The sequence below is a fragment of the Octopus sinensis genome, linkage group LG6, assembly GCF_006345805.1.
Source record: "Octopus sinensis linkage group LG6, ASM634580v1, whole genome shotgun sequence".
Lineage (NCBI taxonomy): Eukaryota > Metazoa > Mollusca > Cephalopoda > Octopoda > Octopodidae > Octopus > Octopus sinensis.
Window position 1 is genome coordinate 116,263,933 of NC_043002.1, and position 17,216 is coordinate 116,281,148.

General features: G+C 33.6%; 1 protein-coding gene across 1 annotated transcript in view; it reads left to right on the top strand.

Moving 5' to 3' along the window:
- LOC115213331 (potassium voltage-gated channel protein Shaw-like) overlaps positions 1 to 15,624 on the top strand; it is a 44,273-nt gene extending 28,649 nt beyond the window's left edge. Inside the window, exons 2-4 of the mRNA XM_036503500.1 lie at positions 9,820 to 10,741; positions 12,418 to 12,579; positions 15,488 to 15,624. Coding sequence (XP_036359393.1) covers positions 9,820 to 10,741; positions 12,418 to 12,579; positions 15,488 to 15,576 — 1,173 coding nt within the window. The 3' untranslated portion in view covers positions 15,577 to 15,624. The remainder of the gene's footprint in view (positions 1 to 9,819; positions 10,742 to 12,417; positions 12,580 to 15,487) is intronic.
- The last annotated feature ends 1,592 nt before the right edge of the window (positions 15,625 to 17,216 follow it).

The following is a 17,216-nucleotide window of genomic DNA, read 5'->3' on the forward strand; positions in this document are numbered from 1 at the left end:
GACTCACTACGCAGAGTGACTATTAATGCAACCTCTGCTACACATAATATCGATCAATACAACCTCCACGACATATGTCTAACAATAAAATTTCTACTACAAATAGTGTTCATCAATTTTCTGTGCTACACTATTAATAGAAACTTTATTCCATAAAACACTACCATGTCTGCCACCCTAAAATCTATCAATACAATCTCAACCTCACATAATGTCTATCAAATCTGTATTTCACATAGTGTCCATTAGTTAAAACCTCTGCTGCACTTAATGTCTCTCTACAATATCCACAATATGCAGTGTGTCTGAGTACAAATTCTATTTGTACATACATTCTAATGACAATCAACATAAACTTTCTTCCATGTAGTGACTACGTATACAACCTCTAATACACATAGTGCCAATCTACAAAATACATGCAATTCATATCTATTTACAATATAAAATACATATAATGTAATCTTTAGTATACATAGATTTCAACGCTAAAACATCTACTTTTTATAGTAGCTCTCGAAACAACTCCGCTACACATTATCTACAATTTCTATTACACATGTCTTATAACTTCAAATAATCTCAGCTGCAGATAAAGTTTATTAGTATACTCTGTATTGTACATGATGTTTACAAATTCTACTATGCCTACTGTCCTCCAATACAAACTTTACTGGGTATGATGTTTAACAACTGAATCTCCACAATATATATCGTCTATAAATACACAATCATATTTCGTATTAATACATCCTCAACAGCACCGTATTTATCAATAAAACCTCCACTATATATTATTTCTATAAATTTAATCTCTACTACACACAGTGTCTACGTAAATTCTTTTACCTATATTACTGTATATCAATAAAACATACTAAACAATGTTTATAATTTCATTTCTACTACCTAGCACACACAATGCAACATCAGCTATATCTATATATATATATATATACCATTACAAACTTTATTACATTTTTCCATCTACAAGTCTTCTTCATATAATGACTGTTTGCAAACGCTGCTCCATAAAATACCTATATCCCTACTTCTACCACATACAATATCGTTCAATATTACATCTATAATACATAATATCTCAATATAATTCTCTACATCATACACTCTTGACTTTTTTACCATAGTACTCCTCAACTACAGATAAGCTATCAATATACATCTATTGCACATAATGTCCAATTAATTCAATTTCTCCAGCGCACAATGTTTATCTGCAATCGTTACTACTACACATAATACTCGCAGCACATAATATCTATCAATGTCTATAATAAAAATCTCTCCAAAACATATTTATCTACTATCTCTACACTACATAAGGTATTCAATACAATCTCTACTTCAAACATTTTTATCAATACAATGTATATTACACATATGTAACACTAAAAATATATATGTCTAACTCATGTAAATTTGAAACCTTTCGCACTTAAATATCTACGACCTGTAATGTATATATACAGTCGCTACTATACATAATGTCCATCAACTCAACATCAACTATACATAATATCTGCATACCATCTTTACTTCATACAGTACCTGTCAATATGGCGGTTGCCACTTCTTTATAGAAAAAGATCATCTCTTCAGTTAGTAAATGAGATCTCATATGCCTAGCAAGTTTTACTGAAGATGTTACAAACATTTTCAGGTAGAAAAGTGTTTGGGGTGGTTTACGAAGCGCTCGTTTCAAGAGAGAGCGTTCAATTTTCTGTGTTTCAAAATGCTTTACGACCGTTGCAGATACATTCTTTCCAAATCGATCGATTTTCTGTCATCTGCTCCCAGTGTCCAACATCTACTCTACGAGTTGTTTTTGATGACAACCCTAATATGGGTTTATATCTAGTGTGTTTACCATGTTGCAACTCCCCGTAGAAAAATGCTTAGGTAACTTGTTATCCTCCATCCTAGTAAGGTATTCTGCCCAACGCATCTGATTGCATATGAGGAGTATCTCAATGCTGGATGGGTTGGCTCGCTAAAGAACAACAATATAATCTTTTCAATATACTACTCATAATGCACTACTCATAATACTACACGCTGTGACTATGAATACAATAACTATTATATACTAAGCGTAATAATTTCACTCATCTCCAATAATTTTACTTGTTTGAAGGTGAAGTGTATTTTAGGCTAACTTTGATTCACGGATGCACAATGTGATATCTATTTTTTCCCCCAATATGTGTGTCAAATTTAGTTGTTAAGTACTATAGGATATAGAGGTGCAAAAATTCACCTTGTTTTTGTAGCTTTGAAAATTGTCAATGATATTAAATCTTCGATTCAAACCGCTCTCTTTATTTAAAAAAATATCTAGAAAACCTTTTTAAGACGAAGGTTAAGTTAATTTCCTACAAAACCTGTATGCCACAACAATCCACTTGCTTTGTGACAGGGAAAAAAGAATACAATCAGATGGTATGGTAATAGATTAATGACAGAGAGATAACTGCACGAACTATCATAAAACATATAATACAATATATTGCCAGAAAATATTTCTCAGATTAAATCTTTAAAACAGAGAAAGTCTCTGGCATAGGTTCTAAAGATAACGTTTCAATTGAGAATGGAAATGTTTTTGATTCTGTACCTGTTAGCCACTCAGTATATCTTATAGATAATCATAAAACCATGAAAATAAAACTGAAAAAAGTGTTCAAATACTTCGAATACATTTAGATTATTTGTGGAAATTTGAAAGTGATTTCAATATTGCTTTGGCTAACAAAGTACTTACACTAAATTCTCCGTTTTGTCCATCTAAAAGAGATTACAGGGTGAGATGATGTTTTGAGATAGAAGACTTGGGCATAGTAGATAGCGCGGGGCCTGTGAGAGGCTGGATCTAACAAGGGTGATAAGGGATGGAAAAACGGCTGAATAAAAATGTCTGAGTGGAGGCAGCATGAGCTCAGCAAACCCCAAGGAGCAAAGACTATCATAGTTACGACAGAAAAAGCAACCTCTGGGCCATAGAACGCTTGTGGGTTAGAGGCTAGAGAGGATCTATGACTGAATTTATGCCAGTCAGTGACCCTTATTTCGGGTGCAGTATAGGATGTCTGTATGTGAAGATGTATCCTAGATATGAGGGCAACACACCATTGTGGGACTTACCTGAACAGAAGGGTAAGACTTTGGGATGTGATTCTAATTTATATTAAGGTTGTGTAAGTGAGGGTTCTAAGTTGCATTCTGCTCATGTTTAAGAGAGAGCATGGTACCATGATGTTTTCATATGAGTAGCGTTTGTGTTTTCTTACTATTGATAAGATAATATTGGCATATGATCATTGAAAGATGCTTTTGAAGTATATTTTCATGGAACCAGTGCATGTTTGGTGTGGTATTTTGTAGGTTGCGCGTGAAAGGTGTCTGATTGGAGAAGGTTAGAGAAGAATGAAGAATTGTATTATCTGCGTAAGAGTGGGTGTTATTGGACGTAACGGCAAGTATGTCCTTGATGTATAAAAGAAAGGGAGTGGAATAGTAATCCAAACCCAAAGATACGCCAGATTTCCGTCAGCATGCTGTGATAATGCAATCTATGTAACAAGCTATTCATTCTGGAGATTGTAAGATGAGGGTATTTCATAGGCAGGTAGTTTTGGGAGGAGATTTCAGGTCACCCACAGTCGAAAACACGTCTTAAACATCCTACAATTAAATTCTAAGTCAATAAAAATTGAAGTCAAGTATCTTTGATGATAAGAACATTAAGAAAAAATGGTCTGTTTGTGAGTTTACTTTAACCAGTTAAGAAACATACATGAATGACATTCCCAGCCGTGAAAAATATTTGTAGATAACCACAAAACTGAAAACTCTGAAGATCTGGTGACTGTATTACTTTTTTCTTTTCACAAGCTAGGTTGTAATACAAGTATTAAAGCGCATTTCCTCCGCAACAATTTAGACTAACACAGCCAATTTAGGAGAAGCAAAGAGAGCATTTCTACCAAGACATGAAAACTATGAATAAAAGATAGCAGGGAATGTGGAATGCATGCATATATGTTGGCAGACAATTAAAAGAAAACTTACAAAAGAAAGAAAACAGAAGCCAAACCTGTTCTTATATTTATTCTACGTTTTCAGGCGTTGAACAGACGGAATTTATTACCTGTGTGATGCACTTCTTTCTATAATATGTCACTGTTTACAATAAAGTGCGTCATTTCGGTGATACTTTCATGTATTTGTATGATAAAATATACCAAATTTAAAAAATCATAAAATTAGTACTCTAAAATAGATGAAAAGTGTTAGATCTCATAAAATGAGATCTAAAATGAGATAGTTGAAATGAATATAAGAGCTATCCTCTCATTAAAAGGCTAAATTGACTACTATATAATTGTAGCTTATGTTTCACTAATAAACAAACTTTATTCACACTATATCGCTACAATGTGAAAATGCGTTTCTGAAAGGAAAAAGAGAAAATGGAAACTTGAATTGATAAATAAATTCTGACAAAATTATAGACAAGGAACACTTTTCATGAAAACGATAAACTTTTCCCAAAATGCAGCCAAATGTTATTAATATACCGTCTGTTCTTAGTGTAACATTCTCTTCAGCACAAGATATCAATATGCAATATCTATCACTGATAATGTCTGACTGGAATATCTACTACTCACAATGTCTCACATTGCAAAAATGTACAACACATAATGTCTAACGATATAATAGCTAGTGTTCATAAATATCTACCAATACGATCTATACCACACAATATATCTTGCTATGATATCTACTACCCATAATGTCTATTAACACTAAATGTGATATTTTATAAAACGCCTGTCAATTTAGTCTCTCCTGCTCGTAATGTCTGTATATATAATCTCTTCCAACACATAATGTTAATGAATACAATCTTTATTAGACTTATCAATGAAATATTTACTATACAAAAATCTTCTATAACATCTACGCCACAAAGTCTCTTATAAAATTCTTGAATACATGTAACTATCTTTCTAGAATAATTACACCTCCTGTACTCCTGTAAACATAAGGTTTCTCAATGAAAATTCCACTGTTCAAAATATCGATCATTACAATCTCTACTACAAATAATGTATGTCTACAGCCTCTACTATACACAAACTACTAGACATATAATATCTCTTAGTACAATGTGTACAGCATAACATCTCTACGAATAACTACTGCACATAATATCTATCAGTATAATCTCTACAACACATAATTGTAATAATTATTAACACAATACTATCTTGACTACGAAATGTCTAGCAATGCAAGTTCCACTATTCATAACGTCCATTAATACAATATGTACTACACATAACATATCTGTAGAAACCCTTCTGAATAATATATCATTACACACGTTACTAGAAATATTGCGTATCAAAACAACTTCTACTACATATAATGTCTATCTACTTAGCCACCGCTCGCATATTTTCTAACATTATCCCTACTGCATATAACAGCTATCAATATTACTTCTACTATATATAATATCGATCAATACAAACTCACACTCTCTATTCCCCATATCTATTAAAGCAATCTCTATTATATATAATGTCTATAAACTTCTATATATTAAGATTCCTAAGAATAGCGGTTAAATTCATATTGTAGAGGTTAGAATGTATAATTTATGCCATAGTTTTAGAAATATGTTGCTTTATAAAGCAGGTGCTTCATATATATACTGTCAGAATATAACAATGTCGACAGGATATTAGTCTATTTTTTTCTCCACTTTTGAAGTTAAATGTGTAACCATTAGTATATCTTGAATGTGAATGCATAAATTCATACCTACTCTTCTCCATAAACGGAAATAGCTATCACTCGTTGGCAAAACTCTGCAGTTATTCGAAGGGTACACTTTAAGAGGTTACAATTAATGCCGAACTGAACACGTCATGGGGACCTTAACTTTCGACAGTATAGCTCACACTTCTATCTCAACCAATTTTATTGCCATTAATATTTTATAGCAAAGTGGAATCGATACGTTTGGATGATGCCTAATTGAGAAATAATTAGTTTTGCGATACTATAACGAGTAGCAAGTTTCATAGAGCTGAACTTACATAGAAATTTGGATTTCTGTTTGGAACCATATCAATTCTGTTGCAAATAGGCTTGGGAAATATGTTACACTTTTGTTTTCCAACACTCGATGTTTATATAAAAAACAGTAATTGAAAAGAATATACATTAGGCAAGTTCTGAAAGGTGTAGTGAATATGATTTTCTAATATGAAAATGGTCTAAGTTCCGATATAATATAACAAAATAGTCAACCAATAATTTCAATTCTAAACCCGCTTATTATTCTTTAGAAAGTTTTCGCATAACGACTTAAAAGCCCATCAAGATTTTAATTACAGTGTATTGAGAGTTTGATTAAATTCAATATCTTTTAATATCTTCCTGATTTACGGTCATGCAAACATTTCTTCCTATACTTTGTCTTACACCTGAGCATTCTTTTGAAAGGTATTGAGATCCTCTTGAATTATCTTTATTCATTATTAAACAAAGTTTTCGTTAAACAAAGTTCAATACGAAGAGATGGTAGAAATGTGTTTTGAGTATTAACTAAAACGACAGCTTGAATATAGCTGAATGTAGCTCATTCTTGCGATATATGTCGACCTTAGGGGCTAATCACGGTTATTATAGTAATCCGTGGTAGCAAGACTGCTCTATAGACATAAGAAGCAACAATATTTTGCTAATCTTGCTTGCATTGGCATGCCAGTAACTTTCAGATTGCAACAAAGATATCTATAATGAACATTGTATTGAATATTATCAACTACGCATGAACATACTATCATATGTTCAATTTAGAGTCGAAGTGGGCAATAGGATTACATAGCTTTACATTCCTGCCAAGTAGTAGAACTGCTTTGATGAAGAGACATCAGTCGGATGGTAGATGAGTCAGAGACAAATTTGTGAAAGGCACATGGATGCAACTACAATAGCACAGAAGCCCGTCAACCGTAAAGCTTGTTAATTTTTGTCAGTTAACTTACCCCGTTTCAGTCTTGAGGCGAGAAGCTCTGGTTTTTCTTCAGGTAGCGATGTCTTTAGCAAGATCATCCAAACACTCTTCAGTAAATAACTTTGGTTCCAAATTTCCTTTAGGTTTTTATTCAGGATATGTAGATCAAGCAGTTCTACTTATTGCACATTCTCATTGTTTACTTCCTCATTTATAGAAACTAGCTATTTATACGAGGACAGAGAATTTATAGTGTTCCATCAAATTGGACTGGTTTATAGTGGAATTGAAGAAGGACTTGAAATGAATGATGTTAGCCCCACAAAAATATCAGAATATCAATTATTATGACAATCTTTTTAATTCCTCATATGATGAGTTTCACAAAAGTCGCATTTCTTTTCGTTGAACCAATAATATTAAAAAGCGAAACAGATTCGACCTGGTACCCACTGATTGTTTTGGTTATATATTGGAAACCAAATATATATCTGGCAAGTATTCATAAGCTCAGTTGTGGCAGTTTACCGTTATGTCTGGATGATTATACATTCCCTAGGCACGCTGACTAACCAGCAATGATCTGAACAAATATTAAAAAAATATAAAGTATTTTAAATATAATTATCAAAAAAGAAACGGTTAGTGCTACTGAAAAACTGAAAACAGTTTTAAAATTCTTGTTCTTTCAAAATCATCTTCAACAGAAATGCTTTGCGTTCTGATTTTATGGGTAAATTTTAACTCTTCAAAGTAGGAAAGTACAGGATATTGACATTGTTAGACGCATAAGCGACGTAGCTCTGCTATGGTTGTTGAGATTTTAATCTGGCTGCGTCTGATAAGAGGCACATTACAAAGCTATACTGATTCGATGTAACGTAACTGTTTCCCACATACAGCAGTTATCATTCAAAAGAAGCAAATAAAAAAATCTCTTCCTCGAAATTGCAAGAATTGTGTTCCTTTTTCTACACATTTTGCTTTATGCTATTTGACAGCAGCATCAAAAATCATTAATGACTGATAGAAACCTAAAAAGTGTTGGTGTTGATATTGCTAAATTAAGAGAAGCACGCCAAGTCAGAAGTTGTTTCATATGAGCAAAGCTATTTAATAATATTTGGGAGGACAGTTCTGACAGCATGACATTCAAACGTAGAATTGATTCTGCTGTTTGTAATGGAGTGCTCTATATAACTTCGAAGCTAACCTATGTTGTTCCCAATTTAGCATTACTAAGATCGCTTTCGAGAGTTGGTCTCTGCAATCCTTTCTTCTTCAGAAATGTAGGATACACTCTCTCCTTTCACCGAACGTTAAGCTAATACATTTCTTGTGTACATCCTCATGTTGTCCGTTTATATTCGTTTATTTCAATTGGTTATATATGTGTATATGTAGGTATGCGTGTGCATACAAGTAGATGTGCAACGAGTTGAAAAGCACCCAATCCATATTCTAGAAGCTATATGTATTTATCAACCAGCTGACTGAAACTTCATAGACGTCAAAGCATGTCGAGCTCATCGAATGCATGGGAACAGAGTGAAGATGAATAAAAATTGCTTTCAAATGAGAATATTAGGATCCTCTATTGGCCCGCTCAAGTTACGTGTTGGAATTGAAAGTATACTGATTTTCTCGTTTGTTGTTACACGTGGTAGAAAGGACAATCTGACGGTGTATATGTTCTTTCACCTGGATGGAAACATGTGTCTGCTGTACGAGGTTACTTGATGACGTTATGTGCGAAATTATATTTGATGCATTCGTTGCTAGGTGTTAACAATGGAAGCTAGCAGAGGGAACAATCTCAATTTGAGCAATTAGAAGTTAATCTTCCCTGAATTTACATGTTAACCAACTAGAGTTAAGGGGTATATCTAGTATATTAGCGGCCAATAGTTTGAAGTTCATTAACAGAGTGGTTCGTTGATGACAACAAAACTATTGCTTGACTTAAACAATTAGCCAAGGTAGAACTGGGAATTAGAGCCTCCTCATGAGTAATGAGCATGTCTGTCAAGAATGCTGCATATAATATTGTGGAAGTAAATTTCTTGATCTCGGAACCATATCACTAGTATCACAATAATCGAGAAACAAGAGATAACGAGAATTTCTGATACCGAGGGTATCCCGAAAGCAGTGTTAGGATGGCTCTATAAACCACAGCATTTTTGAGCAACATTTCTCTGGAAAGCCCTGCCTCTCAAATTTTTTATCTATCGAAATGATTACTTTATACGCTAATATTGCTGCATGTGCGCTAACGTAAAGTGCTATCTTTCTAAATTTATTCATTCAGATACCATTTCTTTCGAAACAGTAGAGTCCCGATTGAAATATCTTTGAACATTGGGCCACTAAAACACGGTTGAACTGGAGCTAAACAACAAGGATGAAAAAGAACAAAATTATATACGTATCTATATAACGGAATATATTAATCCTTATTGCAAGGGTTTATCATAGAAATCTTTGTGTAATTGAAGCCGTACTTTCAAGAAATATACACAGCAATAATTACAGGGCAAATGTCTGGGTAATTCACAATTGTTTTACTGTATACTTTTATTTTGATGAACGAGCTGCAAAACTCAATGCATTTCGGTCTCACACGAATTGCTATGAGAAGGAATGAGAGTCAATATGAGAAAAAACTTATTTGCTTTGGAGTATGTACTTTATGATATATTTTCCATAATCCTTGACAATGTGCAAGAACCCTATGTTATTAAAACTTTTTTTATGTTTTCTAGATCATGGAGGGAATTTCTGTCTTCTTCGTTTTGATGTCAATTGTATCTTTCACTTTGGAATCACTTGAAGATTTTCGTGTACCAGTATTACACAACTCTACACTTAATGTCCGGCAAAAAATCATGAAAACAAATCCTTTGACAGTATTTAAAATCCTCGAGATAACATGCATAGCTTACTTTACATTTGAATTAGTTATCCGATTAATATTTTGTCCCAACCGATTAATCTTTTTTAAAAATTTTCTCAATTGGATTGACGTTTTCTCATTAATACCATTTTATTTACGTGAAATCGTGGATAGATTTGTTGGAATGAAAACAGAAGTTTCATATTATGTCAATATGTTGCGTCTCATACGTATTTTTCGAATTTTACGTTTGACACGACATGTCAGTGGTATACGAATATTAGCTCACACAGTGAAGGCGAGTGCAAAAGAACTACTTCTATTGATAATTGTTGTCTTTATGGGAATAACCATATTCGCATGCCTTATCTATTACGCCCAGCAAATAGATGAAACAGCTAGCAACAAATTTTTGAATATTCCCATCGGATTTTGGTGGGCTCTCGTTACTATAACAACTCTTGGATATGGTGACTATGTTCCTGACACCCTACTCGGTTACATTATTGGAGCAATATGCTCTCTTTGTGGCGTTCTTATGCTGGCGCTTCCAGTACCAGTTATTGTCAATAATTTTACACTTTATTACTCACATGCTCAAGCAAAGCTGAAACTACCAAAAAAGACAAAGAAAGTTCTTGTAGGTGCGGCCGATGCCTTAAAAGAAATGGTGTTTAGTGAAGATCAGCTATCGGAAAAGCAGGAGTCACTTTCTACCAGCATCACATCTATATATGGTAAAACTAGTCAGGACAGCGCAATTGACAGTACAGACAGTTCCTCCAAAACACGTGCGTAACATTTTCAATATATACGAAATGTTTTCAACATAACTCATTTACTCTGTCGAAACTAATAGCTTTCCGAAAACTTACCTGAATACTAGTCGTTAGTATTTTATCACCGGTTCCGAGCTTTGTCTTTGGCCATGGCAGTACTCGACAGATGACTGCATTTAAGTGCAAGTAGTTACGACATTATGTGGTGTATCTTGTTCGTAGTAAGAAGTAGCAACAATATAAAATGGACGGGAATTTTGTTGGCATGCAGTGTCAAGTCCAATTTCCCTCTTTTTTTTTTATCCTCGTAGACTGGAAGTAAATATCTTTTCTATGGCCCCATCCACAATAAATGGTAAAATGTAAGTACTTGTGAGAGGATATAGTGTCAGTTACTCCACAGATAATTGAGGTTTACTATTGAGTTATGTGCATCGGTACTGTATTGATGAGAAATCTACTTACAGTAATCCAGAAAACTCAACTTTAAGAGGACATCATAAGTAGAGTTTCCAGTATAATTAACAAGTGTTTCCAATATAATTAACAAGTGCTTTGCTAGGTGAACAAAAACATTCTCAGTACATAGCAACGACAAACTGCTATAAAGTGTCGTTTTGTTTATTTCTCTATGAAGATACTTTTAGTTTATACAGTTTAAACTATTCAGGAAGGAAAAGTTAAGGTTCTTCAACATATTTAATCTATCAACAAGTTTGGATCATAGTTGATTACAACATGATGTGAGAATGAGTAATTTGTTTTTGAAATGAAGTAAATTTAAAATCACAACTGTTCTTCCAGTAGGTTACCTTAAGATATCCCGTTGTGATTTGCAGTTTTAAGGTAATGTTGTATTGGGATATAGTTTTCCTCTGATGATGTATAAAGCTAGAGTTGATAGACTGAAACAGTTCTGTTACTGGCCTTCGAAGGATGCAGACAAATGAAAGCATAGCATCTTTCGAACTCAGTTAAGTACCAAACAGGATACAGTAAAGTCCCTTTCACCAATATTTTCTAATTAAATTATACGTCCAGGGACGATATCGAAAATACTCTAGCCAGAAAGAATTCGGTGTTATTTCACTCATGTGTTTTTTTAAGAGAATTAGAAATATGTAAATTTGAATAACACGAATTAGAAATTGAAATAAGCTTACAATCTTGATTCACCAGGGGCTTTGCCTTTACACTGTTGCTCTTACATCTTGATCGCGATATATTGATTACTGGGAGCTAAATTCAAGGCCTCAGCTTTATAGACAGGAAAAATGGATACTGTGACCCCTAAGCGTTTTCCCAAGGTAGCGGGAGACCAATAAAACGGATTCAGTTAGAAATCGTAAACTGGGAACTTATCTTTTCCTCCGGGGTGTTTGCCACATTTTCAATGAAATAGTAATACTAACAGTGTATACATTAATTAATGTTTAATTGAGCTGCAAATTATATTAAATCGAATTCCTTGCGAACATTTAAAAACCTGGCAACACACTACGAATAACATTTACTTTCCATTTTTAATTCCTTTTAAAAACTGGTAGCAATATATTGTTATCAAGTAATTTGGCGCATTCTACGTCGATTTGGTAAACTGCCAACATCAATTGCGATTGACACTCTTCCATTGCTCTCCATCCCCGTTTTTTCTTCCTACTACTATTAGTTTTTTCTTTCTTCTGCAGAAACCAATTCAAACGAAGTAGTGGGAATTCGTGTTATTTACGTCGATGAAGTAGCTGAGGGAACTGACGAAAATCGAGCGAACAGAAAGCAGTCTTCTAAGAAAAATCTAGAGAAGAGAAACAGTGTTCACCCATTACAAGAAAGGCTTGAACAGACTTCAGGTAATAGAAATAGACAAACTGTAAGAAAGTATTTACTCTCTTTCCTGCTAAAATATTAAATTAGAGTAGAATTAATTATTTCTTTACAAATATATTTAAGAGTTTCCAAGGATAGTAGAAACTTAACTGTGAACTAATAGAAGAACATTGATACTTTCTGTTAGTATTTTTGGCACACTGCAGTCTATGAACGCCATTAGCGACATACAGCAAATATCTACTGCTATAAAAATGTGTTTCGTATTGTCAGAAGTAAATCATTATCTTAATTTGTTTCTAGCACCGAGATAAATTCTGCCTTCTGTTACTCCCTGGATAAACTATATGTGGCTATTTGTTGGTTGATGTGCAACTACGCATGTATAGTTTCGGACTGACGTTAAGTGAATTCACTGTCCATATGGATATAGATGGGCAACTTTGTAACATTGATGGTTTATAATCATAACGTGGTTGATGACTATTGGACAATAACGCATTCATATTATTGGGTTTTTGCTGAACACCTAATGTGAGCCGTATTTATGTCTTTATTTTCTCTTTACAATGTCACTGCTGAAATACTATTATTTTCCCACTCACTCTTGCGGAATAATGTCGATTGCTTGATCTTTTGGTGATCAGAAGTATTCATCAATGCGTGATTACCCCTATTGAATTCTGGGGATTGGTCAATTATATTAACCCCAGTACTCGAGTGAATACGCCATCCCTTCAAAGTAAAATTCCCTCTGTATATTTCCTTTTCTTTGGCTCAATTATTGTCATTGACCACCCCACCCAGAAATATAAACTCTGCAAACTGTACCATCTAGATTTCTGGTTAGGTAGATTTAAGCCAATTCTTTGCATAACAAAATTTTGTTGCCTTGGTAAGGTATGAACGCGTGAATAACAAGATTACAGCAATTAAATTACAGTGCATCTATATTACGTCATTCCTTGGTATTTTATATAACACAAAGTCATATCTTTTAAGCGGCATAGTACAACACTATTATAAAAATTTTAACTCATTGATTGTCATTTTTTTGTTGTTGCTCTACGATCAGTTATCAGCGGATTTATAGTCAATGCTAAAAGATAAATGGCCATAATAGCAGACGGCTACCAAGGTAGAGTGAGGTTAAAAATGACGATATCTTTCACAAAGACAACGCAGTACTAATAAAAGTGAGTGAACTAGCGATCTATGATTGACACCTTATCTATTCTCATAAATTCTATTAAATATGTGATAAAATACAAAATGCATTCTATATGAAATACCATTTGCCCTAAATCAAGTTGCATATAACTTTACTACTACACAATTTATTATCAACGCACCAAAGTGAATAGAGTTAACTGTTTGATCTTTAGTTCATCTGAAGTATCCATCAATTGGTTACCAAATCTATTGATTTCTGGGGGACATACACTGAAGATATTGAACTAGTAATAGTTTTATCGATTTTAGCAGCAAGAAAGGGAGAAGTCTCCATCGATTTGATTTGAAGTCAAAAGTTAAAGGGCCATCACTAAATAACACAGATACTTTGTCTAACCCTCTACGAATTAGGTGAACTTTCTGCTTTGTGCGTACCCCTTTAGTGAACAAAATTAATTAGCCTTTTATATTTGGTGCTCCAGAATGGAAAATATGGTGTCAAGTATTTGTATAAACCATTCTAGAGGAGGATGAATGAAAGGTTAGAGAAAATTACCTTTCTGTTGTTGAATTTTTCAGAAAAACTATTTACTGGAGAAAAATTTGCAAGATGTATTGTGAAATACATAATATGTAAAGCAAGAAGTAAAGGACGATTGTCGAACAGTTCACGAGATTATTAAGTCGGTGTGTGTGTGTGTGTTTTTTGGTGTGGGGTGGTAATGGGGTTGGGGTAAGTGAAAGTGAGTTTTTTTTAAATTTTTGAATTTGTATTGCAAGAAATTTGATCTGATACTGCATGTTGCAACTAATATTAATATATTCCGGAAGAATTTCACAAGTTTCTATTTGTTTATATTTCTCTTCTTTTCCCAAAGCAGTTCTTCTTTCTCTATAATCTCAAAAATATTTTCCCTACGTCAACCTGTAGCTTTCCCATGGGTATATATTCTCAAATGCTTAGTTTCTAACTGATTTTACTGTTGCTACATTTCTATAGTAAACGTGAAAATTGATGCTGGATTATTCTGGTTATTTCTACAGGATCAAATCTATGATGCGGTGACAGTTGATTAAGCAAAGTATACTACAGATATTTTCGATCATAAATATTCATTTTTTATTGTGTGCAGTACTGGCTCAAAATATTGGCATTCAGTCAATATGATACGTGTGCAAAGAAAGGTTTGATTCGATTTCTTTATGATTATACAGAAGCTTCTCCGTTTTCTCGAGTCGACAAAGAGATTTTTTTGATAAGGACGATTACTTTTTATAGGCATAATCTTAGAGCGTGTCCCATTTTCAATGTGGGATCAGTTTTTTTCGATTGTTCATTTGTATCAGCTCAAAGCTGTTGTGTTGCAAAAGCAGGTTCCTATATTTCTTGCCGTAAAGATATGCCGTTTTCTAGATGAATTTCCAAAGATTGATATTCACAGTATCTGTGGTGAGTGGAATGAGGTTTCAACAAACAGATGAAGGGGAAACCGTTATTTTGTTATTCTGAAGGTTAACTTGTCATCAGCTTGTGTAGGTAGAACGTGATAGAAGAAAACGACCTGCAATATCTATTTACATGTCATTATGTTCTGAGTCAAAATTTCGTCAAGTTCGAAATTGTATTTCATGTAACCGAAGTCGATAAAAATATGCACAAATATTGGGTTTGATTTAATCGTTTATCACCGTAACCCTACGGTGTACCTGTGTTATAAGTTTTATAAGCGATTATAATTTAATTTATATCTATTTCAGATGTAACTGCGCATCGTCTTCAACAACGTTCTCATTCATTGGGGCGGAGAAGTTCTTTCTTTCCACGAAATCTCACTGATGTTGAATAAAAGACTATCTGATAAAGAGGTTTGCTGAAAAAATTACACGAATTAAAAATGAATTATTGTATGTGATATCAAACATCAGTAATTGACCAGAGAAATAGAAATTTTATTAACCTTTGAAACAAAAATTAATATTTTTTAAGACTATTAAAACAGTGATAATTGGTTGAATTATCATTTCATCATATTAAAATGTGTGATTAATAAAATTAACTTAAGACAAGTTATAAAATGGCAGATAAGAAAAATATCTCAAGTAGGTCAATATATGACTTCAGTTAACTCAACGAGACGACGTTAATATATTGACTAACGTTCACAAAAATTCTCAAGGTGTTGAAGTTAGCCTTTTAGCAGGAGAAAGTAAACAAAGGACTAATGACAAATGTTAGCGAATTCTAAAGAAAAAGAGGAGATAATTACTGGTAACCAAGAATGAATTACACAGAAGATTTAATTTTCATGTTCAGGCGGAAAATATGTTCTTCGAAAAGGCGATAGTTATGGAAATGCTACTAGTAAGTGCAACACAACCTTCTCACGTGTTCTTTGATCTGTAGACATACCATTTCACAAACATACAAGGAGTTACAAAGAATCTTGTTTAATATAATTTGCATAAACCCCCAAGGGCAGAATAACTGAATTAAGCTAGTGTCCTGAGTTGACGTAATTCAGGCAGATTCGCAACTAATTTTGAGTTACTTGAAATATATTTCTTAAGTGAATAATGAAAACAAACACCTAACAGCAATTGTTAGCAACTTTATAAAATATGAGAGATAATTCCTAAAAATTTAACAATTAATTATACAAAAAATTTAATATTCATGTTAAAGAAAACTTTAATTCAGGCAAAAATCTTCCACCTGATGAAATTTAAACTTCATAAAATTACAGAATTTTTACCGTTTTGAATTTGTTTGTATGGTCTATAATTGGCACTTACTTGAAGTGTTCAAAACTCATAATTCCAAGCTATCGTCCAGTTAATTAATAATGCTAATGACTGGATATATGATAATTTGCTTAAATATTCAGTAACCGCATACTGATGATGTAGTTCAATAAAGACGGTCCTGCAATTTTTTGCTGAACAATCTGCGCAAATGATTCGTTTTATAGTGATCAAATATGTGCTGCACCCCCCCCATCAAATCAACAGGTGTCTGAACAGGTGCACAGTGTAACACTTCAGGTGTCGAAGTGATCGCAAAGCAACGTGAGATGAAGTGTTTTGCTCAAGAGTACAATGCACCACCCGGTCCAGGAATTGAAATCATAACCACGGGATCATGAATGCAACACTCTAACCAGTAGGCCGTGCATCCTTACAACTACGTTCAACTATTTAATATTAGGTAGGAAACCAAAATACTTTAAATTTCTTCGGTATCCACATGAATAAAAAATGGCTAGGTGTGTACATGTCCATTGCAGATATCGTTAAAAATGTATTTAGAAACAATTATTGGAAGAGGAAAAAGAAACATTAACGAATAAATGATATTAATTTGATATTCAAGGCGGTGAAAGCAGCGAGATGGCAGAATCGTTAGCACGCCGGGCGAAATGCTTAGCGGTATTTCGTCTGCCGTTACGTTCTGAGTTCAAATTCCGCCGAGGTCGACTTTGCCTTTCAT